At 42.9% G+C, this 23,054-nt stretch overlaps 1 protein-coding gene across 3 annotated transcripts in view; it reads left to right on the top strand.

Annotated features, from left to right (window-relative positions):
- The window catches only part of LOC118376596 (diacylglycerol kinase theta-like), a 70,672-nt gene extending 50,292 nt beyond the window's left edge, over positions 1-20,380 (top strand). For all 3 annotated transcript variants that reach the window (XM_035763332.2, XM_035763326.2, XM_035763338.2), the window contains exons 6-24: positions 3,120-3,268; positions 5,596-5,759; positions 6,067-6,225; positions 8,910-9,014; positions 13,743-13,834; positions 13,925-14,063; positions 14,245-14,388; positions 14,594-14,692; positions 14,770-14,889; positions 15,082-15,223; positions 15,448-15,562; positions 15,667-15,868; positions 15,954-16,123; positions 17,384-17,486; positions 17,625-17,758; positions 17,997-18,066; positions 18,194-18,360; positions 18,678-18,816; positions 18,933-20,380. In XM_035763332.2, coding sequence (XP_035619225.1) covers positions 3,120-3,268; positions 5,596-5,759; positions 6,067-6,225; positions 8,910-9,014; positions 13,743-13,834; positions 13,925-14,063; positions 14,245-14,388; positions 14,594-14,692; positions 14,770-14,889; positions 15,082-15,223; positions 15,448-15,562; positions 15,667-15,868; positions 15,954-16,123; positions 17,384-17,486; positions 17,625-17,758; positions 17,997-18,066; positions 18,194-18,360; positions 18,678-18,816; positions 18,933-19,012 — 2,493 coding nt within the window. In that variant the 3' untranslated portion in view covers positions 19,013-20,380. The remainder of the gene's footprint in view (positions 1-3,119; positions 3,269-5,595; positions 5,760-6,066; positions 6,226-8,909; positions 9,015-13,742; positions 13,835-13,924; positions 14,064-14,244; positions 14,389-14,593; positions 14,693-14,769; positions 14,890-15,081; positions 15,224-15,447; positions 15,563-15,666; positions 15,869-15,953; positions 16,124-17,383; positions 17,487-17,624; positions 17,759-17,996; positions 18,067-18,193; positions 18,361-18,677; positions 18,817-18,932) is intronic.
- The last annotated feature ends 2,674 nt before the right edge of the window (positions 20,381-23,054 follow it).

Genomic DNA, 23,054 nt, shown 5'->3' with positions numbered 1-23,054 from the left:
TTGCAGCCCAAATAAATGCTTCAGAGTTCAAGTAACAGACACATCTCAACATCAACTGTTCAGAGGAGACTGCGTGAATCAGGCCTTCGTGGTCGAATTGCTGCAAAGAAACCACTACTAAAGGACACCAATAATAAGAAGAGACTTGCTTGTGCCAAGAAACACAAGCAATGGACATTAGACCGGTGAAAATCTGTCATTTGGTCTGATGAGTTGCGATTTTTGGTTTGCCTTTGTGAGACACAGAGTAGGTGAACGGATTATCTCTGCATGTGTGGTTCCTACCGTGAAGCATGGAAGAGGAGGTGTGATGGTGTGGGAGTGCTTTGCTGGTGACACTGTCAGTGATTTATATACAATTCAAGGCACACTTAACCAGCATGGCTACCACAGCCTTCTGCAGCGATACGCCGTGCCATCTGGTTTGCTCTTAGTGGGACTATCATTTGTTTTTCAACAGGAAAATGACCCAAAACATAGCCCTTACACAGCCTGGAGGTATTTGACCAAGGAGAGTGATGGAGTGCTACCTTCGATGACCTGGCCTCCACAATCACCTGACCTCAACCAAATTGAGATGGTTTGGGATGAGTTGTACCACAGCATGAATGAAAAGCAGACAAGTGCTCAGCATATGTGGAAACTCCTTCAAGACTGTTGGAAAAGCATTCCAGGTGAAGCTGGTTAAGAGAATGCCAAGAGTGTGCAAAGCTGTCAAAGGCAAAGGGTGGCTACTTTGAAGAATCTCAGAAAAGTGTTAAACAAATCTAAATATTTTATGGTTTACTATATGATTCCATATGTGTTATTTCATAGTTTTGATTTCTTCACTATTATTCTACAATGTAGAAAATAGCAAAAATAAAGAAAAACAATGTAATGAGTAGGTGTGTCCAAACTTTTGACTGGTACTGTATGTGATGCATCATTGTGACGGCATTAAATGAGTGGTATCAGCCTTTGACAGATCAAGCATGTTTACACTATTGTTAGATCTATGTTTGCTTCCTGTTAGTTCGAACAGAACTTTGTGAGACGTTGGTGTGTGTGTCATAGAAAGTCATTCATCTGCATGCAATTCATATCTGTTCACTGAAGAGAAATGTGCATTCTCTTCTCTGTGAAGAATGGGTGACTGATAAGCTGAGGGGTTTCCTGTGAAGGGTTTTAGAAGGATGGGATCATTAGCTGAAGTTGTGGTAGAACTTGACATTTTACCATTGTTTGAAAATAGCCCTGGTTACATGAAGGACTGAGATTGTGAAACCTACCCTAACTCAGGGTTCTACACTAATGTTTTCCACTGGTGGCACTGGTGCTACTGACATTTTTAGTTGGTGGCACCAAAACATGTTTTGGTCGCACCAATTTAGAAAAATAATTTATTTTAGAGGAGGTCTGATTTTTTTCTTCACACTTTTTATATAGAAAAACAAGATTGGAGTTCTTAACTGCACAACTATTCTTAAGCAACATAAGGGACAATTCTTTTAGGTCTGGGTAAAATATTAGAAATGTTGATTTGTTTTTGTGAAGTTACCCTTTTAATTCAGATGTGCACCAGCCAGATGGTTTTGTTTGGCTAGCTGTGTTTCTGTAGCACACTTGTGATGGAGTGTTCAAATCAAATGGCCACTGGATTGATAGGCATAGGTAGGCATAGTTACCTTTTTAATTGCCTTATCTTAACTGTTTTAGCAGTGGTGGGAAAAGTACTCAATTGTCATACTTGAGTAAAAGTAATAGAAAATGACCCAAGTAAAAGTGAAAGTCACCCAGTGAAATATTACTTGAGTAAAAGTCTAAAAGTATTTGGTTTTAAATATTTTTACGTATGAAAAGTGAAAGTATAATTTTATTTTTTATTGACGGATAGCCAGGGGCACACTCCAACACTTTACAAACGAAGCATTTATGTTTGTGAGTCCGCCAGATCAGAGGCAGTAGGGATGACCAGGAATGTTCTCAAAACAAACTGAATCAACTATATTTGGGAGAAGGTTGAAACACACATGAAACATTCATGGACATTTAGCTAGCTTGATGTTGCTAGCTAATTTGTCCTGAGATATAGACATGTCCCCCCCCCCCTTTTTTTTTTTTTTTTTTTTTTTGCTGGATCTTTGTAGAATTTTGACCCATTTTTGAGTCACACAAAATCGTGTGTTCTCTACTCCGACAATGAATCCATAGGAGAAACCTAGTTAGTTTCTAGTAATATCTCCTAGTTCAGTCTTCTTCTGTGGATTTTTTTTATGGCAGTTGGCAACAAACTTTTTTAGGTGCATTACTGCAACCTACTGAAGTGTGGACCTTGTTCATCTGTCAATCACCCACGTGTATGTGTGTATGTGTGTGGGGAGAGGTGGGACTTGACAGCGCCTCAAGTGTCTAAAATAGAACCATGTTCTATGTTACCGCCTGGTAACGTTTGGATGAAATTATTGAATAAGATGTATGTGTACATTTATTTTGCAACGCTCTCCCATACAACACAGGCGGTGTGGTCAGCATATAACCCTTTGTCAAAATCTGAGCCATGTGTAAAACTGTTTTCATTCAGCATTTCTTTCATATATTCATTTGGTTGATGCATCACTCAGAAATTGTTTACCATTTTTACTGGCATATTCCACTGTTTTGAATGCTGTGTGTTTATGTGTGATTTGTATGTGTGTGTTTTTTGACGTATGAGTGACACACGTCCCCCCTAGAGAAAGTGTGTGACTAACCTCATTTGGTTAATTCATCACTCAGAAATTGTTTACCATTTGGACTGGGATTTTTAACTGTTTCGAATTATGTGTGTGTTGTTGTTGCAAAAGTGACTAATTTTCCCCCTAGAGAAAGTGTCTGAATAACCACATGAGAAACCAAGCACAAAGTGACAGTAACACTCTAGCTCCTAACTGTCACTCAGTCAAGGTATGACTGAACTAGCCACACAGGCCAAGAGCCAATAAACCCGAGAGCACATTTTTGAGATTTGACAAGATTATTATTTTATTTTTTAAAACACCACCATACTATGTAAGCAGTCTGGCACACTAGGCTATCATTATAATAGCTTGTCTAAAAAGTGTCTCCCTCTAAAAAGGACATTGGTGTTGTCTTTGCAGATCTGTAACTACCAGGGGTTGGCACGTGTGGTGGTACAGCTGGTGACCAACTCTAAAGATGCCCACCTCCATGCCCACAGTTTGGTGGGCAAGCAGTGTGACAAAGGCATCTGCATCACAGACCAACAGCCCAAAGACTCGAGCATCAGGTGTGTCTCCACCGCTCTCTCTAGTTAGCGTTGCGCATGAACACACACTAGGGCTGGTAAGGTAATTGTATAAACATGTAACCAACAATTTATGGATGAAGACCATAAATAAAATACAGTTTAATAGATCACTAAAACAAAAGTTTTAATGAACTTTATTTTCGATAGTAGATATATTTGACACAATAGCAGTAGTGTAAATGAATGATTATGAACAATTGTGTTGCTACCTTAATCCATCTAGATATATCAAACTGTCTCCACCTCCTCCTGACACATGCTGTATTGGCACACCCTGTTCTTCAAAATGCACACTCCCTTAGATGCTGCTGTCGCCAGCTGCAGCGCACATAATTCTCTGGTTTGTAAAGATGTAAAAATATGCCAAAAACCGATCTGAATCGCCACTCTGTCTGCTGAATTTAGCTATCCAATGTCATTATTGGTGAGTGTGGACATTTTCAGTGCATTCAGCAAAGTATTCAGACCCCTTGACTTTTTCCACATTTCGTTACGTTACAGCCTTATTCTAAAATTGATAACATTTTAAATACATTTAATCGTCAATTTATGCACAATAACCCATCATGACAAAGTTAAAACAGGTTATTTGACATTTTTGGCTATATAAGGTCCCACAGTTGACAGTGCATGTCAGAGCAAAAACCAAGCAACGAGGTCAAAGGAATTGTCCATAGAGCTCCGAGACAGGATTGTGTCGAGGCACAGATCTGGGGAAGGGTATCAAAAAATGTCTGCAGCATTGAAGGTCCCCAAGAACACAGTGGCCTCCATCATTCTTAAATGGAAGAAAGTTGGAACCACCAAGGCTCTCCCTCGAGCTGGCCGCCCGGCCAAACTGAGCAATCAGGGGAGAAGGGCCTTGGTCAGGGAGGTGACCAAGAACCCAATGGTCACTCTGACGGAGTTCAAGAGTTCCTCTACAGAGATGGGGAAAACCTTCCAGAAGGACAACCATCTCTGCAGCACTCTACCTATCAGGCCTTTATGGTAGAATGGCCAGACAGAAGCCATTCCCCAGGAAAAAGTTACATGACAGCCCAATTGGAGTTTGCCAAAAGGCACCTAAAGGACTCTGACCATGAGAAACAAGATCCTCTGGTCTGATGAAACCAAGATTGATTTGTTTGGCCTGAATGCCAAACATCATATCTGGAGGAAACCTGGCACCATCCCTACTGTGAAGCATGGTGGTGACGGCATCATGCTGTGAAAATGTTTTTCAGAGGCAGGGACTGGAAGACTAGTCAGGATCGGGGGAAAGATGAAGGGAGAAAGGTACAGAGAGATCCTTGATGAAAACCTGCTCCAGAGCGCTCAGGACCTCAGACTGGGGCAAAGGTTCGCCTTCCAACAGGACAACGACCCTAAGCACACAGCCAAGACAACGCAGGAGTGGCTTCGGGACAAGTCTCTGAATGTCCTTGAGTGGCCCAGCTAGAGTCCAGACTTGAACCCAATCAAAAATCTCTGGAGAGACCTGAAAATAGTTGTGTAGCGACGCTCCCCATCCAACCTGACAGAGCTTGAGAGGATCTGCAGAGAAGAATGGGAGAAACTCCCCAAATACAGGTGTGCCAAGCTTGTAGTGTCATACCCAAGAAGACTCGAGGCTGCAATCCCTGCCAAAGGTGCTTCAACAATGTACTGAGTAATGGGTCTGAATACTTGTAAATGTCATATTTGTTTTTTTGTTTAAAAAAAGTATGAACATTTCTAAAAACTTGTTTTTGTTTTGTCATTAGGGGATATTGTGTGTAGATTGATGAGGGAACAATCAATTTGAGAATAAGACTGTAACGTAATAAAATGTGGAAAAAGTCAAGGGGTCTGAATATTTCCGAATGCACTGTATAAGCAAAAGTGAATTATCAATGTTATAAAAAACACATTTGAGATCAAATAGGCTAGCAAACGTCAGGTCTATGTACATAACCCAGAGGCATGACCACTGCACGTGATAGATTGACCCACTTGAGAACAGAAGATTTACCTGCCTTAATTTTGCAAACCATTAACCAAAATGCCATGATCTTCACAGCCCTAACACACACCACCGACAGAACCAGTTAGCTTACCGGTAAATGAGTATGTTTAACACCTTTAACTGTTTGCTTATTGACAACATTGCAGAAATGTCTGGACATCCTATAGGACCCTTATGGATCCTTCCTTTGAGATCATATGTTATGATGTGATTTCCGACTTAGAGTTTCCCCATCTAACTTGAATTGACCTTATGGTGTTGTATCTTGCAGTAATTCTTAAAAACGTACCACATGTAAATCAGACATTCCTTGTGACAGTTTCCCCAACCTGGGCATCCTCCATGTGACCAAGAAGAATGTGATTAAGACACTGGAGGACCGCATGACTGAGGCCTACAGGGTGGGCTACAACTGTGGCATTGTCATCCACCCCGAGATAGACGCCATCCAGGGAGAGGTTCGCATCCCCCGGGAGCTCACTGGTCAGTCACCTTTACATTTAACATTTAAGTCATTTAGCAGACGCTCTTATCCAGAGCTACTTACAAATGTAAGACAATTTGATTGAATTAATGCATTTCTGCAGAGCACTAAGAATATTTGTTGTTTTGCATATATATGAATATATACGCATCGCCAACTTCACACTCAACCTTCGTGTGTGTGTGTGTGTGTGTGTGTGTGTGTGTGTGTGTGTGTGTGTGTGTGTGTGTGTGTGTGTGTGTGTGTGTGTGTGTGTGTGTGTGTGTGTGTGTGTGTGTGTGTGTGTGTGTGTGTGTGTGTCTTCAGATCAGCAGAGAAGCATGATCTGCAGTGCAGCAACCAAGCAGGCTAAAGAGATGGACCTAAGCGTGGTGCGCCTCATGTTCACAGCCTTCCTCCCAGATAGTGACGGGGGCTTCTCCCGTAGACTGGACCCCGTCATATCAGACCCCATTTTCGACAGCAGTAAGTCACTAACAGCCACCTCGTCACTAAGCGCCAAATCAACTACAGTTCTTGTGAAAATGTGCCCGTTGACATCAATGCATGATTTATGAAAAAAAAGATTAGGCCATTAGTGCTGTGTTTCCCAGTGTGCTGTGACCCCAACAAGACAACGGTTCTAGCTAGCTAGCGGAAACAGTCTTTAGCCATGACCCAATAAGAACTGTCTGTGCTCCACCATTTTGTTTCTTCTTTACATTATCAGTGAAGGATGTTCCATTACCCTTCACGAAGTCCATCTATGACAAAGGTCCCCCACCTCACCATAGACACACACCATATTAGGCTACATAGTACCCAGTAGTGCCTCAGCTTAATGAAGCTCAGGAAGGAACTACTGTTTGAACAAATGAATAGAACCATTCTTGTGCCTCTCAATACTGAATTCATGTAATTAGTCACTGAGTTTAAGATGTATTGAAGTAAAAACCACATCAGTGTGCACTGGTTTCATTTTCCTAGCTCTGTTCTTCCGCTACGTCACATTTCTTACTCGGCTTCCTCTCGCAGGCTGAAACTAGGCCTTCAATTTCATTTTGATGCCTGCCCTTTACTGTGTGAAAGCATCCACACAGTTTGTGTCAAGTCTTTTTTTTTTCACATTTGGTGTCTCTGTGGTTTTTTGAAATTAGAAAATATTTTTGAAGAGAAACAAATAAAATAGTGGTTCCAGTTTGATAACAATGGCAATTTCAAGGATTTACAAGGAATCCAATATGAATCATGCACAGTAAAGACAAAAGTGTTTTCGTTTCAGTGCCTTCAAAGTATTCACACCTCTTAACTTTTTCCACATTTTGTTTATGTTACAGCCTGAATTTAAAATGAATTACATTTTGATTTTTGTCACTGGCATACACACAATACCCCATAATGTCAAAGAGAAAAATGTTTTTAGAAACGTTTACAAATGTATTGAAAAGCTGAAATGTCTTGAGTCAATAAGTATTATACCCCTTTGATATGGCAAACCTAAATAAGTTCAGGAGTAAACATTTGCATGGATCCACTCTGTGTGCAATAATAGTGTTTAACATGATTTTTGAATGACTGACTCCTCTATGTACCCCACACATAGAATTTATATTTAAGGTCCCTCAGTCGAGCAGTGAATTTCAAACACAGATTCAACCAAAAAGACCAGGGAGGTTTTCCAATTCCTCGCAGAGAATTGGTAGATGGGTACTTTATTTTTATTTTTAAAGCTGACATTAAATATCCCTTTGAGGGCCTCCCGGGTGGCGCAGTGGTTAAGGGCAGAGACTCTGGGTTCGCGCCCAGGCTCTGTCACAACCGGCCGCGACCGGGAGGTCCGTGGGGCGACGCACAATTGGCCTAGCGTCGTCCGGGTTAGGGAGGGTTTGGCCGGTAGGGATATCCCTGTCTCATCGCGCTCCAGCGACTCCTGTGGCGGGCTGGGCGCAGTGCACGCTAACCAAGGTTGCCAGGTGCACTGTGTTTCCTCCGACACATTGGTGCGGCTGGCTTCCGGGTTGGATGCGCGCTGTGTTAAGAAGCAGTGCGGCTTGGTTGGGTTGTGTATCGGAGGACGCATGACTTTCGACCTTCGTCTCTCCCGAGCCCGTACGGGAGTTGTAGCGATGAGACAAGATAGTAGCTACTAACAATTTGAAGCCACGAAATTGTGGAGAAAAGGGGGGTAAAATTCACACACAAAAAAAATGAAAAATAATATCCCTTTGAGCATGGTGAAGTTATTAACTACACTTATATCAATACACCCAATCACTACAAAGCTATAGGCATCCTTCCTAACTCAGTTGCTGGAGAGGAAGAAAACTGCTCCGGGATTACATCATGAGGCCAATGGTGACTTTAAAACAGTTAGTTTAATGGCTGTGATAGGAGAAAATGGAGGCTGGAGCAACAACATTGTAGTTACTCCACAATACTAACCTAATTGACAGAGTTAAAAGAAGGAAGCCTGTACAGAATAAATATATTCATTCTGTTTGCAACAAGGCTCTAAAGTAATACTGCAAAAATGTGGAAAAGCAATTAACTTTTTGTTCTGAATACAAAGTGTTATGTTTGGGGCAAATCCAATACAACAGATTACTGAGTACCACTCTCCATATTTTCAAGCATAGTGGTGGCTGCATCATGTTATGGGTATGCTTTTAAACATTAAGGACTGGGAGGTTTTTTTCGGATAAAATAATAAACAATAAATTGGTTGTTGATCATTGATAGAAAACCATTTTCAGGTCTTGCCATAGATTTTCAAGCAGATTTTAGTCAAAACTGTAACTCGGACACTCAGGAACATGTCTTCTTGGTAAGCAACTCCAGTGTACATTTGGCCTTGTGTTTAAGGCTATTGTCCTGCTGAAGGGTGAATTAATCTGTCAGTGTATGGTGGAAAGCAGACTGAACCAGGTTTTCCTCTAGGATTTTGCCTGTGCTTAGCGTCACTCCGTTTATTTTTTTATCCTAAAAAAACTGTAGATGGGTGAGATTATTATTTTTTAAATCATTTTGAATTCAGCCTGTCATAAAACAAAATGTTAGGGTGTTTGAATACTTTCTGAAGGAACTGTACCTATTAGCTGTCAATAAATGAGAAGTAACGGTATTCTGCCTGCACTAAACAGAAGATCTGAGTTCCCTTATTCTGTTTGTAGAAGCTCCTAATGCATCCAACCTGAAGATTGTGCGGATGGACCGCACAGCTGGCTGTGTGACAGGAGGAGAAGAGGTCTACCTGCTCTGTGACAAGGTCCAGAAAGGTACAGTATGTGACTGGAATGGATTTGTCATCTATGATCCCGAGTGTGATTTATCACCGTTATCATGAAGATAACGTAGTCTGAAGCAACACGTAGTCTGGAGCAACACGTAGTCAACACGTAGTCTGAAGCAACACGTAGTCTGGAGCAACACGTAGTCAACACGTAGTCTGGAGCAACACGTAGTCAACACGTAGTCTGGAGCAACACGTAGTCAACACGTAGTCTGGAGCAACACGTAGTCAACACGTAGTCTGGAGCAACACGTAGTCAACACGTAGTCTAAAGCAACACGTAGTCAACACGTAGTCTAAAGCAACACGTAGTCAACACGTAGTCTGGAGCAACACGTAGTCAACACGTAGTCTGGAGCAACACGTAGTCAACACGTAGTCTGGAGCAACACGTAGTCAACACGTAGTCTGGAGCAACACGTAGTCAACACGTAGTCTGGAGCAACACGTAGTCAACACGTAGTCTGGAGCAACACGTAGTCAACACGTAGTCTGGAGCAACACGTAGTCTAAAGCAACACGTAGTCAACACGTAGTCTGGAGCAACACGTAGTCAACACGTAGTCTGGAGCAACACGTAGTCAACACGTAGTCTAAAGCAACACGTAGTCAACACGTAGTCTGGAGCAACACGTAGTCAACACGTAGTCTGGAGCAACACGTAGTCAACACGTAGTCTGGAGCAACACGTAGTCAACACGTAGTCTGAAGCAACACGTAGTCAACACGTAGTCTAAAGCAACACGTAGTCAACAAGTAGTCTGAAGCAACACGTAGTCTGGAGCAACACGTAGTCAACACGTAGTCTGAAGCAATACGTAGTCTGAAGCAACATGTAGTCAACACGTAGTCTGAAGCAACACGTAGTCAACACGTAGTCTGAAGCAACACGTAGTCTGAAGCAATACGTAGTCCACACATAGTCTGAAGCAACACGTAGTCTGAAGCAACACGCAGTCTGGAGCAACACATAGTCAACACGTAGTCTGAAGCAACACGTAGTCTGAAGCAACATGTAGTCAACACGTAGTCTGAAGCAATACGTAGTCTGAAGCAATACGTAGTCAACATGCAGTCTGAAGCAACATGTAGTCCACACATAGTCTGAAGCAACACGTCGTCTGAAGCAACATGTAGTCTGAAGCATTATCTCTCCGGCTCTTAGTTCTGTGTGACATCGTCAGACTGTTCAAGAAGGAGGTCCTCCGGCCTGCTTTTCCAGGAAGAGGTTTATAGCGGTGTATTGTCCTCTCTCTACCTTTTTTGTTTTAGCCATATTGGCCTGTTGGCAAAACGTCAACAAACCTGCAATGCAAGATCCTCTCTTGGGACAGAAGTTCAAGTCCTTTTTTGGGCTCTGCTGTTTGACCACCAAACAAAAGGCCTAATCTCAAGTCTATTTCTACCTTTTTATTTATTTATTTTATTTAACCTTTATTTAACAAGGCAAGTCGGAACAAATTCTTATTTAAAATGACAGCCTACAAAAAGGCCTCCTGTGAGGACGGGGGCTGGGATAAAATACACATCACGACAAGAGAGACACCACAACACTATATAAAGAGATGCCTAAGACAACAACATAGCATGGCAGCAACACATGAAGACACAGCATGGCAGCAGCACAAAACATGGTACAAACATTATTGGGCACAGACAACAGCACAAAGGGCAAGTACAGTTGAAGTCGGAAGTTTACATACACTTAGGTTGGAGTCATTAAAACTCAGTTTTTCAACCAATCCACAAATTTCTTGTTAACAAACTATAGTTTTGGCAAGTCGGTTAGGACATCTACTTTGTGCATGACACAAGTATTTTTGTTCAACAATTGTTTACGGACAGATTATTTCACTTATAATTCATGGTATCACAATTCCAGTGGGTCAGAAGTTTACATACACTAAATTGACTGCCTTTAAACAGCTTGGAAAATTCCAGAAAATGATGTCATGGCTTTAGAAGCTTCTGATAGGCTATTGACATAATTTGAGTCAATTGGAGGTGTACCTGTGGATGTATTTCAAGGCCTACCTTCAAACTCTGTGCCTTTTTGCTTGACACCATGGGAAAATCAAATGAAATCAGCCAAGACCTCAGAAAAAAAGATGTAGACCTCCACAAGTCTGGTATCTATATCCACAGTAAAACAAGTCCTCTATCGACATAACCTGAAAGGCCTGAAGGTCCCACATTCATCTGTACAAACACCATCGGACCACGCAGCCGTCATACCGCTCTGGAAGGAGAGGCATTCTGTCTCCTAGAGATTAACGTACTTTGGTGCGAAAAGTGTAAATCAATCCCAGAACAACAGCAAAATACCTTGTGAAGATGCTGGAGGAAACAAGTACAAAAGTATCTATATCCACAGTAAAAAAAAACCTATATCGACATAACCTGAAAGGCCACTCAGCAAGGAAGAAGCCACTGCTCCAAAACCGCCATTAAAAAAAACCAGGTTACGGTTTGCAACTGCACATGGGGACAAAGATCGTACTTTTTGGAGAAATGTCCTCTGGTTTGATGAAACAAAAATATAACTGTTTGGTCATAATGACCATCGTTATGTTTGGAGGAAAAGGGGGGATGCTTGCAAGCTGAAGAACACCATCCCAACCGTGAAGCATGGGGGTGGCAGCATCATGTTGTGGGGGTGCTTTGCTGCAGGAGGGACTGGTGCACTTCACAAAATAGATGGCATCATGAGGATGGAAAAGTATGTGGATATATTGACGCAAGACATCAGTCAGGAAGTTAAAGCTTGGTCGCAAATGGGTCTTCCAAATGGATGCTTGACCCCAAGCATACTTCCAAAGTTGTGGCAAAATGACTTAAGGACAACAAGGTATTTGTGGGCAGAACTGAAAAAGCGTGTGTGAGCAAGGAGGCCTACAAACCTGACTCAGTTACACCAGCTCTGTCAGGAAGAATGGGCCAAAATTCACCCAACTTATTGTGGGAAGCTTGTGGAAGGCTACCAAAAACATTTGACCCAAGTTAAACAATTTTAAGGCAATGCTACCAAATACTAATTGAGTGTATGTAAACTTCTGACCCACTGGGAAAGAAGAAAGAAATAAAAGATTAATTAAATCATTCTCTCTACTATTATTCTGACATTTCACAAATAAGGTGGTGATCCTAACTGACCTAAGACAGGGAATCGTTACTTGGATTAAATGTCAGGAATTGTGAACAATGAGTTTAAATGTATTTGGCTACGGTGTATATAAACTTCCAACTTCAACTGCAGGTAGAGGAGTCAATACATCATACGAAGATAATGTTCTATACACTGCTCTTTACAGGAAACCTACTGATCGTAACAGTTTGTTGTGGGCCGATAGTTGTCACCCACTTGCCTTGAAAAACAGTTTGCCCTACAGCCAATTCTGTCGAATCAAAAGAATTAGCAAAAACACTTTGATTTCGACAGAAAGAAAATTCAAGGAGAGGGGCTACAAAAATGGTCAGATTAATGCTGCCATTGAGAAAATTCAAAGCAAAATGAGACATGACCTTTTTCAAGGTCAGTCTCGCAAAAATAAGCATTCTTGCGTTCTAACTACCCGCTATTCAAAGTGCGCTGAACAAATGAAGGGTATCACAAACATTGGCACATTCTAAGATCCGATGACGGTATTGTGTTTTCAGACCCTCCCTTGATTGTATTCTCATTGGGCAGGAATCACAGAGATCAACTGGTAATCTCTGATTTACCACCCCAAGATATCTGCACAACAACCCTGCAATGCAAGATCCTCTTTTGGGACCTCAGTTCGTCTTTTTTTTGTGCTCTGCTGATTGACCTCCAAACAAAGTGCCTCATCTCGAGTCTATTTCTACCTTTTTATTTAACATGGCAAATCAGTTAAGAACAAATCATTTACAATGACAGCCTACCAAAAGGCAAAAGGCCTCCTGTGGGGACAGGGATGGGATTCAAAATATAGGACAAAACACACATCATGACAAGAGAGACAACACGACATAAAGAGAGTCCTAAGACGACAACATAGCATAGCAGCAACACATGATAACACAGCATGGTAGCAACACAACATGGCAGCAGCACATGGTAGCAGCACAAAACAGGGTACAAACGTTGTTGGGCACAGACAACAGCACAAAGGGCGAGTAAGTAGAGACAACAATACACCACGCAAAGCAGCCACAACTGTCAGTAAGAGTGTCTACTCGCTGTATCATGCTTTGCAGAGTCAATCAGTGGTATACTACTCCAGCCCTTCAGGCTTTTGTTTCAGCCCAGTTCTAAGACACTTCAGTCAGACAAAACATACTGAAGATCACGATTTTAGTCGATTCTTTGAAATGGTGTTGGGTTGGAGCCAGCAGCCCTCCCAGGACTTGAGTTTTCTTGTCAAGGACATGTACGGTGCAGCTAAAACATTCCAATAGGATATTCAAATACTTCTGTAGTTATGGGACTGTCAGTAGTGGGTGGCACCACTTTCCTTGTCATCTTGGAAAGATTTTGACGTTTCCTTGTGGTTCCGTGACCGATGACAAGTGAAAGATTCTCATCAACCCTTGAAGGCTTTATGCTGTTTATGTTCTTTTTGAAAATAAGTTGTTTTTTTTCTAGTCATCTTCTGTTATCCTCCAATATCTTTCACGTCACCAGTTTGTTATTTTACTCCTAGTTTGAAAGTGGGGTTGTGACCGTGTACCTTTTCCCCTGTCATTACAGATGACATCCAGGTGCGCTTCTATGAGGATGACGAGACAGGGCTGACATGGGAGGCCTTTGGGGACTTCTCCCCCACTGATGTCCATCGACAGGTCAGTGACACACAATAGTCTGTTTACATGTCCTCCCCTGTAACAGTACTATAACCTAACCACTGGTAAAATCTCCACTCCCTTCCACAGTTTGCCATTGTTTTCAAGACCCCCAAATACAGAGACCTGAACCTCCAGAAGCCCACCTCAGTGTTTGTGCAGCTGAAGCGTAAATCGGACAACGAGACGAGCGAGCCCAAGCCTTTCACCTACCACCCACAGATCATAGGTGAGCCGGTCTGAAACACCCCCAGACCTGGTCCTGAAGACCCCCTGTGCATGCTGGTCTCTATCCCAACCCACTATAGTTTGTGCCATTCTTATGGCACGGGGTTCAAATTGGACATAACCCACTATTCTGTCAACTGTCATGTCAATCTGCTCATCTTGCCCCTGGTCTTCATCCTCAGATAAGGAAGAGGTGCAGAGGAAAAGACAGAAGACCCTGCCTAATTTCCAGGACTACAGCGGCCAAGGTGGAGCAGGGGGCATGTACCGGGGACCAGGGGGAGGAGGCTCCACTACAGGGGGAGGACCCGGCTCAGGGGGAGGAGGTACACCCAAAAATGTTTCTGATGAGTCGTTATTTTTACACAGAAGGAATGTGATTTTAAGGTGAACGAGACAAGCCATGTAAACTTCAAATGGGAAATTTCTCAAAGTTCTTCACACGAGACGAAGTACAAGTTCAAACGCTTTACTGTCTATTTAGGCTAAAAGGAAACCACTTAAAAAGAACAACTTTGTTTTATCTTTTAGGTTACTTCCAGGCCTATTCCACCTACAATAACTACGGCACCGGCTATAGCGCTGGCTTTTCCCCTGGCATGAGTGGTGGCGGGGCGGGCATTAAACATGGTGAGCGTGTTTGTCTGTCTGCAATTCCATTTAAGTTCAGGATAGGAATGAAGCTCAACCATGTTCCCTCGACACAGCTACACAGGGCAGAGCGGAGGACAGTGGTGATGACTGCGACATGGGCGATGACCCGTCCTCTGGGGCAGTGGTGGCGGACCGAGCCCAGTCGGAGGAGGATGCCTCTGCTGGGGAGACAAGTGAGGAGAGAGGGGCTGGTGTGGAACTAGGACCAGGGGACAGGACTGGCGGTGTGCCCAACAGGGAAATTAGTATAGTGTTTAGCCAGAGTGGGCCACTGGACAAGGAAACAGACTACTGTACCTGTCAGTGTAGAACTGTGTGTTTGTGTTGGAGGCCAGGGTAGTTAATGACAGTGGTTTTGTGTCCAGAATGCATGCTGGAGGCTAGGCTGGTGGATGTGGCTGAGAGGCAGGCTGAAGCCCTCTTCCATTACGCCGTCACTGGTGACGTCCACTACCTGCTGGCTCCACAGCGCCACCTCATGACGGCTCAGGACGAGAACGGCGACACGTACGTCCCCCCAACCTATCACTTCAGACCTAATCATAACATAAACATAACTCCGACTTTCACTGCATTTGGCTAACTTTTTGAACTGCATTGATTTGCTTCCATCTTGTGTCCATCAGCATTCAGCTTTGCATTGATGCCAATGGGAAATATAAAATAACCGTGATATGGCATAGTTTCTCCAGTAGCACATGCCAATCTGGACTTGTCCTCTGTTTCTCCAGTGGTCTCCATCTAGGGGTGATCCACAGCCAGACAGACGCAGTCAGGAGTCTAGCCCAGGTGCTCTCTGCCCTGCCTGGAGAGGAGGTTCTCAACATGAGGAATGACCTCTACCAGGTAACAAACACGTACACTAACAAGCCTTGTGTTTCTGTGGTGATCTTAGTCTGTCTGTGACAGAGCAGGCAGTAATATCCTATATTTGTGTCCCTCTATCCCAGACTCCTTTGCACCTCGCGGTGATAACCCAGCAAAAGGAGGCGGCCGAGGCCCTCGTATTGGCTGGGGCTGATGTCACTCTGTCTGATCGCCACGGAAACACAGCTCTACACCTGGCCACTCAGCAGAAGGAGGGAGGGATGGTGGGATTTCTACTAAGACACAGAGAGGTGGTGGAACTAGTGGACCTCCCCAACACAGCAGGTACAACACACTCCTATACACACAGACACATGCATAGTAGAATGTGAAGAGTAAACTAGAGCATGACAGTGCTTTTGTCCTCCAGGATTTTGCTCCCTCCACCTGGCTGTGCTGGCCAATAGCCTATGTTCCCTCAGGGACCTCTTGGTGAGCGGGGGCAATGTGGAGGGCCAGGAGAGGAGCTGCGGCCGCACGGCACTCCACTTGGCCACTGAGCTGGACAACGTCTCCTTGGCAGGCTGCCTGCTACTGGAGGTATGTACCGTAGAAGCCTTGCCTTCCACCCTGCATCTTTCTACTGGCTGGCATCTTGAGGCTAAGCAGAGTTGGGCCTGGTCAATACCTGGAAGGGAGAGCCAGAGTGTATTTAGTAAGGTGAAACTAGAACGTAACAAACTAGCACATCTCAAGTAGCCCTTTCCTTGTGACGATGGATGCAGTGGTGATTTTAGCATGCACATCTTGGTGGGGCAAACTAAATGTAAAAATAATAATTACGCGTGCCAGCAAAGCCGCTACACTAAACAATACATTAATTGCGCTATAATGGTGTCAAACGGTTCCCACAAACTGTTAGGGCCTACATAAAGCTGTCCTGACACCTTACACCTGGTTATCAGCGGAGCCTTGTCTGGCAGCGAAACAGTTCATTCAGCCTCATTTACTGGCTTTTTAAAAAACATAGCTGATATGGCTGACTTGTTTAAACGAATGTAGTTTCTACTGACAATTGAGATGTACAAACTATGGCATAAGGGAACGACGAGCGGATAAGAGGCCAGCCGTAATTTCGATTTAAGACATTAATGAGCAAGTAGTCGATATAACTATTTGTTCAGCACTTTAGAAATGTACAGCAATAGAATTCAGGACATGAGCCGTTCTTACAGTATTCTCCCTGTACACCAAGTCAGAACCGTAGGATAGATAACGGGAGCATAAAAGCAACGAAAGCTCTTACAATATTCGATGATTACATTTCTCTAAAACAGGCTATAGGCTAATTAAGAGGGGGAAAAGGGACCAAATTATTAGCGTGAGCCACATGGAGGTATAGATGATTACTTTCTTAGCTACAGTATACATATCTCCCTGGCATATTACATCATTTATGCAGCAGCATACAATACATATTTGGACTCACCTTCCAAACCACTCACTGTTGAATTTGCGATTTCCAACTTGTTGTGTAATGTTTGTGCAATGTCCGATGAGCACCGATATGTTCTATCTAGAATTTCTCTTCATTATTTATCATCAAGTGACAAGGATTGAAAAGGATTTGCCAGTAGATTGTCGACTTGATTCATGATGATGACTGCTAGGTAAGCTCTTGAAAGTATGATGTTGACATGATCAGGTCCAATCAGAGCCACTGTACATATAACATGATTTGACGTCATTTTATCTGTGGCCAATGACCTTGAGCCTTCATGGATGGGCACTTCTCATGTCAGAATGACGGGTCGCCACTGGGTGTAAGATGTGTGTTGACAGTATTCTCTCCCTCCGCAGGGGAATGCTGATGTAGACTGCTGCACCTACAACGGCTCCAGCCCTCTCCACATAGCAGCAGGCCGGGGCTCTGTCAAACTGACCGCTCTCCTAATGGCTGCAGGTATGACTGAGTTTCTTCAACTGTCCCCTTTTGTGAAAATGGCTTAGTTTGATGTCTTTGTTTTCTCTGTAACTGCTCTTTGGTAATATAGTCCTAGCTCAAAGGCAGACATGACTTGATCAATCTTTTCATGTCTAGGTGCCAATCCTCACAAAGAGAACTTTGAGCCCCTGTTCTTCAGAGAGGATGACTGCTGTGTGGGTGAGGAAGAGGATCAGGATGAAGGCTACATCCCAGGGATGACTCCTCTTAACATGGCTGCCACTCCTGAGGTGGGTTTCTGGAAGTCATTTTCCTCCATGTTCTGCTATCGTCTTGCACGTAATCTCACTCAACTGACTAATATTGCTACAGTCCTTTCTCACACCTTTACATGTTTACTCCAAAGATAACATGCATGTCATTTTATGACGACGAAACTACTGACGTGAATTCACGAGCTGAAAGAACATTTCATTTTTATCTATTTGAATGTTCGCTAAATATTCTCTCTCTTCCTTGTACTTCTAGGTGTTGGAAATTCTGAATGGCAAAGAGTACAAGCCAGAGACCACCATCCCAGTCTTCATCCCCCCTCAAGGTTGGCTCCTGCACTTCAGTTTAAACAACCCCCTTCATTGTAATCTCTAAGCCATAGGGATATACTGCTGTCTCATCTTGGTTCTTGTCCATTGTGGAGTACAGCTAACGGTGTCATGTTTCTGTAGGTGACATGCGGAGCCTCGGCTCAGACACAAAGCGGGCATTATGCCAGGCCCTTGAGTGCCAGGGGGGGAGCTGGGAGAGCCTGGCAAACACGCTGGGGCTGGGCATCCTCAACAGCGCCTTCAGACTCAGCCCCTCCCCCGCCAGCACACTGCTGGACAGCTACGAGGTACACACACACTATCCCAACCTAAGAAAGCCGATGTTTCTCTGGAAACTTACTCCTCCTTTTCTCTGGTGTTGTGCCAGGACACATTCATCTACATTCAGACAGACATGAGGGGGAAACATAGGCATTGTAAGATTATACATTTAACATTGATAGCTTTTTTTTTTTTGCTCAGATTTCTCCCACCTTGAATTCAAGTCAGCACAGAAAATGAATTCATATGTTCTCGTTGAAACTTGGGGATTTTTTCAACACTTCTGTTTAATTTGGACTCAATAGTTGGTCGATAAGTAACACTTCTATGCCCCTGTCTGTAGGTGTCCGGGGGAATGGTCATGGACCTTTTGGAGGGACTCAGGATGGTGGAGAACTCCACCGCGTTGACAGTACTGCAGGGGGCACTGTGTGAAACGGAGCAGGCTCCTCTAGCTCCCCGAAGCACCACAGAGCTCTTAGGTAAGCTCAATGTACTATATATATATATATATATACTAGCATACCTTATAAGATTTAAATAGAATCATCTGGCATATGTCACCTGCCCTTAACCCCCTCCCCCACTTGTCTCTCAGGACGTGTCCAGGATCTGAAGCTGGACGGACAGGAGGACAGTGGCGTGTGTGACAGTGGGGTGGAGCTCTCCACAGCGTGACTGCCAGATTGGTTAATCACACATCAGGGCCCTGACCTTGTCAGGATTTCATGAGCCTTCTACTTCCTATAAGCAGGCTACAGACAATTTCTCTCTGAAAGGGACACTCTAGCAAGCTCGTCTCCTCACACATCATGCTAAATATCCTTACTTTTAATGTTTTGAAAGTGGCTTTGTATATGTAAACATGGTATGCATGTTATGTTTGCATAATGACATTTCAGGAAACCTGAATGTAATCTATTTGAATCTTGTTTGAATTAACATCATGAATGTGTTTTATTCAGGGGAAAACTCAGTGTTTTGGTATAAATGTGGAAAATACTTTTTTAATCATTTGTAATTTTAAGAGATTATTAGATTCAAAATGATATGATCAGAAATGTTCTCCCCACACTACAGTTCATTTGGAGCATGGCGGTCAAAAATGCAGCCGATTCAAATAACCAAGTGTGGCACTCTGGACCGTGGCAAAGCCCGAGAGAAATAAATTCCAACACCCCCTGATTTACAAGGCGTAAGCCACTTTGGAAAAAAAGTGTCTGATAAATGATATTAAATGAAAATGGCCTCTATATACAGCAGTCGTTGCCAAAAGGATAGATAGCCCGTTATATATCCCCCACTCATAAAGTGACCCCGTAGCTGTGGAAATATCACATGGATAGATTGGTTACTGTTGAGTGGTTTGTATTGAAACCAAGCAACCACTAATACATGCTCTTGTATCATGTACAACAAAGTCCAATTAAATTTCCTATGGAAGTGGTGCTACCAGTGATTTGTACGTATGATAATGGTTTATTGTAATAATCATGAAGCCTGTTGAAGCACAATCCTCAGCCTTGACTACAGTACAGAAACCACTTTTGAATAGCCTTGAGTTCATTCCTGTGTAGACAAGCTTTCCATCGTACCCCTTGACGTCTGTATGAAGTAGGGTCTAAACTCACTTTTGAAAGCCATTTGTTTATAGTAATATTTACTTTTGTTATCAAGTTCTGCTTCAAGACCACGGTGAAGACATGTTGGAGAATGAGTGGTGCTTTATTTTCTTCATTGTTCTTTCCCATTTTGAAATTAAGTACTCAGTGAGTCATTTGGTATTCATAAACCCTCTTTATGTTATCGACATCAGATGGACATTGAAATATTTGTTTCAACCAAGTTTGAAGCTGTTCCAACATTTTCCTGACAACACTGGCATTTTGAGATCAATCCTAAACCAGAGGTTTAATAGGCAAGCACTGCTTCACTTTGTGTGGAGCTTCAATATTTATACCTGTACCCTGTGAACCTTTTGTATAGTCAAAGGGTTCTATTAATGGGTTCTATTGTAACACTTTTTAAATAAAATTGTTAATTGTGTGCATGTCTTTTCCCCATATTCTAGCAGCTTCTTAGTGGTGGACAAAGGCCCGTCCATACATATTCACGCACTTGCACAACAAGTTGGGGGAAGATGGCAAGTATCTGACCATAGAATTAGAATACTAGAATGGATATTAATCTTATGACAGTCTGAAGGTCAGCCATTGTTTGCCAGTGCTGTGATAAACTCTTAAGATATGCATTTTATCTCCACTATGTTCTGATAGCTAGCCACAGTTTGAGGAATGATACCATACATTTTTCATATTCACTTCCAACATTCCATTCAAACAATGCAGTTAATCCACAGCCTGGCTCAAATCAGTTGATGGGGCTTTTTAGACAAGTTGAATATGCAACAAGTACTAATATTGCATCATAGTAGCATTTGAAGCTTTCCAAGAAAACAAACGTAAGACATTGAGGATCAGTTTACATTGAGGCTATTTATAGAGAAAGAAAAAACCTGTATACAGTCGTGGGCAAAAGTTTTGAGAATGACACAAATATTAATTCAGTCTGCTGCCTCAGTTTGTATGATGGCAATTTGCATATACTCCAGAATGTTATGAAGAGTGATCAAATGAATTCCAAAGTCCCTCTGCCATGCAAAAGAACTGTACCAAAAAAAAAAAAAAAAAAAAACATTTCCACTGCATTTCAGCCCTGCCACAAAAGGACCAGCTGACATGTCAGTGATTCTCTCGTTAACACAAGTGTGAGTGTTGACGAGGACAAGGCTGGAGATCACTCTGTCATGCTGATTGAGTTCGAATAACAGACTGGAAGCTTCAAAAGGAGGGTGGTGCTTGGAATCGTTGTTCTTCCTCTGTCAACCATGGTTACATGCAAGGAAACATGTGCCGTCATCGTTGTTTGTCACAAAAAGGGCTTCACAGGCAAGGATATTGCACCTAAATCAACCATTTATCGGATCCTCAAATACTTCAAGGAGAGCGGGTTCAATTGTTGTGAAGGCAGCTTCAGGGCGCCCAAGAAAGTCCAGCAAGTGCCAGGACCGTCTCCTAAAGTTGATTCAGCTGCGGGATCTGGGCACCACCAGTACAGAGCATGCTCAGGAATGGCAAGCAGGCAGGTGTGACTGCATCTGCACAGTGAGGCAAAGACTTTGAGGATGGCCTGGTGTCAAGAAGGGCAGCAAAGAAGCCACTTATCTCCAGGAAAAACATCAGGGACAGACTGATATTCTGAAAAAGGTACAGGGATTGTACAAGAGAGCAACTTCTCACAACCATCCAGGAACAGTTTGGTAATGAACAATACCTTTTCCAGCATGATGGAGCACCTTGCCATAAGGCAAAAGTGATAACTAAGTGGCTTGGGGAAACAAAACATCAATATTTTGGGTCCAGGAAACTCCCCAGACCTTAATCCCATTGAGAATTTGTGGTCAATCCTCAAGAGGCGGGTGGACAAAGAAAAACCAACCAATTCTGACAAACTCCAAGCATTGGTTATGCAAGACTGGGCTGCCATCAGTCAGGATGTGGCCCAGAAGTTAATGGGCAGATTGCAGAGGTCTTGCATAAGAAGGGTTAACACTGCACATAGACTCTTTGCATCAACTTCATGTAATTGTCAATAAAATCCTTTGACACTTGTAATTATACTTCAGTATTTCATACTAACATCTGACAAAAATATCTAGACACTGAAGCAGCAAACTTTGTGGAAATTAATATTTGTCATTCAACTTTTGGCCACAACTGTACACTGTATAATAGGACAATATTTTATACAGAAAAATAAACATGCAACAATTAAGATTTTGCAGAGTTCGTCAAGGAAAATCAATTTAAACAAATTCATTAGGCCCTAATCTATGGATTGGCCTGGGAGGCCCACCCAATCAGGATATTCCCCACAAAATTAGAATTACTGTTTGGCATCCCCTCCATCCGGACATGAAGGTCCTGGCGTGGTTACTTACGCGGTTGTGAGGTCGGTTGGACGTACTGCCAAATTCTCTAAAATGACATTGGAGGCAGCTTATGGTAGAGAAGTGGACATTCATGCTCCTTCAAAACGTGAGACGTCTGTGGCATTGCGTTGTTTGACTAAGCTGCACATTTCAGTGGCATTTTGTCCCCGGCACAAGGTGCACCTGTGTAATGACCATGCTGTTTAATCAGTTTCTTGATATGCCACACCTGTCAGGTGGATGGATTGTCTTGGCAAAGGAGAAACACTCACTAACAGGGATGTTAAATTTGTGTACAAAATTTGAGAAATATGATTTTGGTACGTATGGAACATTCCTGGGAAACATGGAACCAACAATTTACATGAAGGTTATGTGTATTCAGTATAATAGGGTATGTAAGTCGCTCTGGATAGGTCTGCTAAATGACCAAACTGTAAATAAACATTTACAGATTCAAAATGCAGGCATTCAGCATCCAGAGAACAGCATCCAGGTGCATCTCAATACTGATGTGGACTTGCTCTGACCAGTCCAAGTCTTCAAAGATTTGCTTAAATGGAGGTAAGGAGTCTAGGAAAAGACATGGCTACGATTACATCTGAAAGGCCATAGCTGCTCTAGTCATGGGGGGGCATATAAATAGCCCCACAGTTGTTGAGGGGTTCTCAGCAGCATATCATTTTCTACTTGTAGTCCAACCAGAACAGACTAACAACAACAGTCCCA

This window comes from Oncorhynchus keta, chromosome 4, assembly GCF_023373465.1.
Source record: "Oncorhynchus keta strain PuntledgeMale-10-30-2019 chromosome 4, Oket_V2, whole genome shotgun sequence".
NCBI lineage: Eukaryota > Metazoa > Chordata > Actinopteri > Salmoniformes > Salmonidae > Oncorhynchus > Oncorhynchus keta.
Note: the sequence above shows the minus strand (reverse complement) of the source record. Positions and strands in the feature narration are given on the sequence as shown.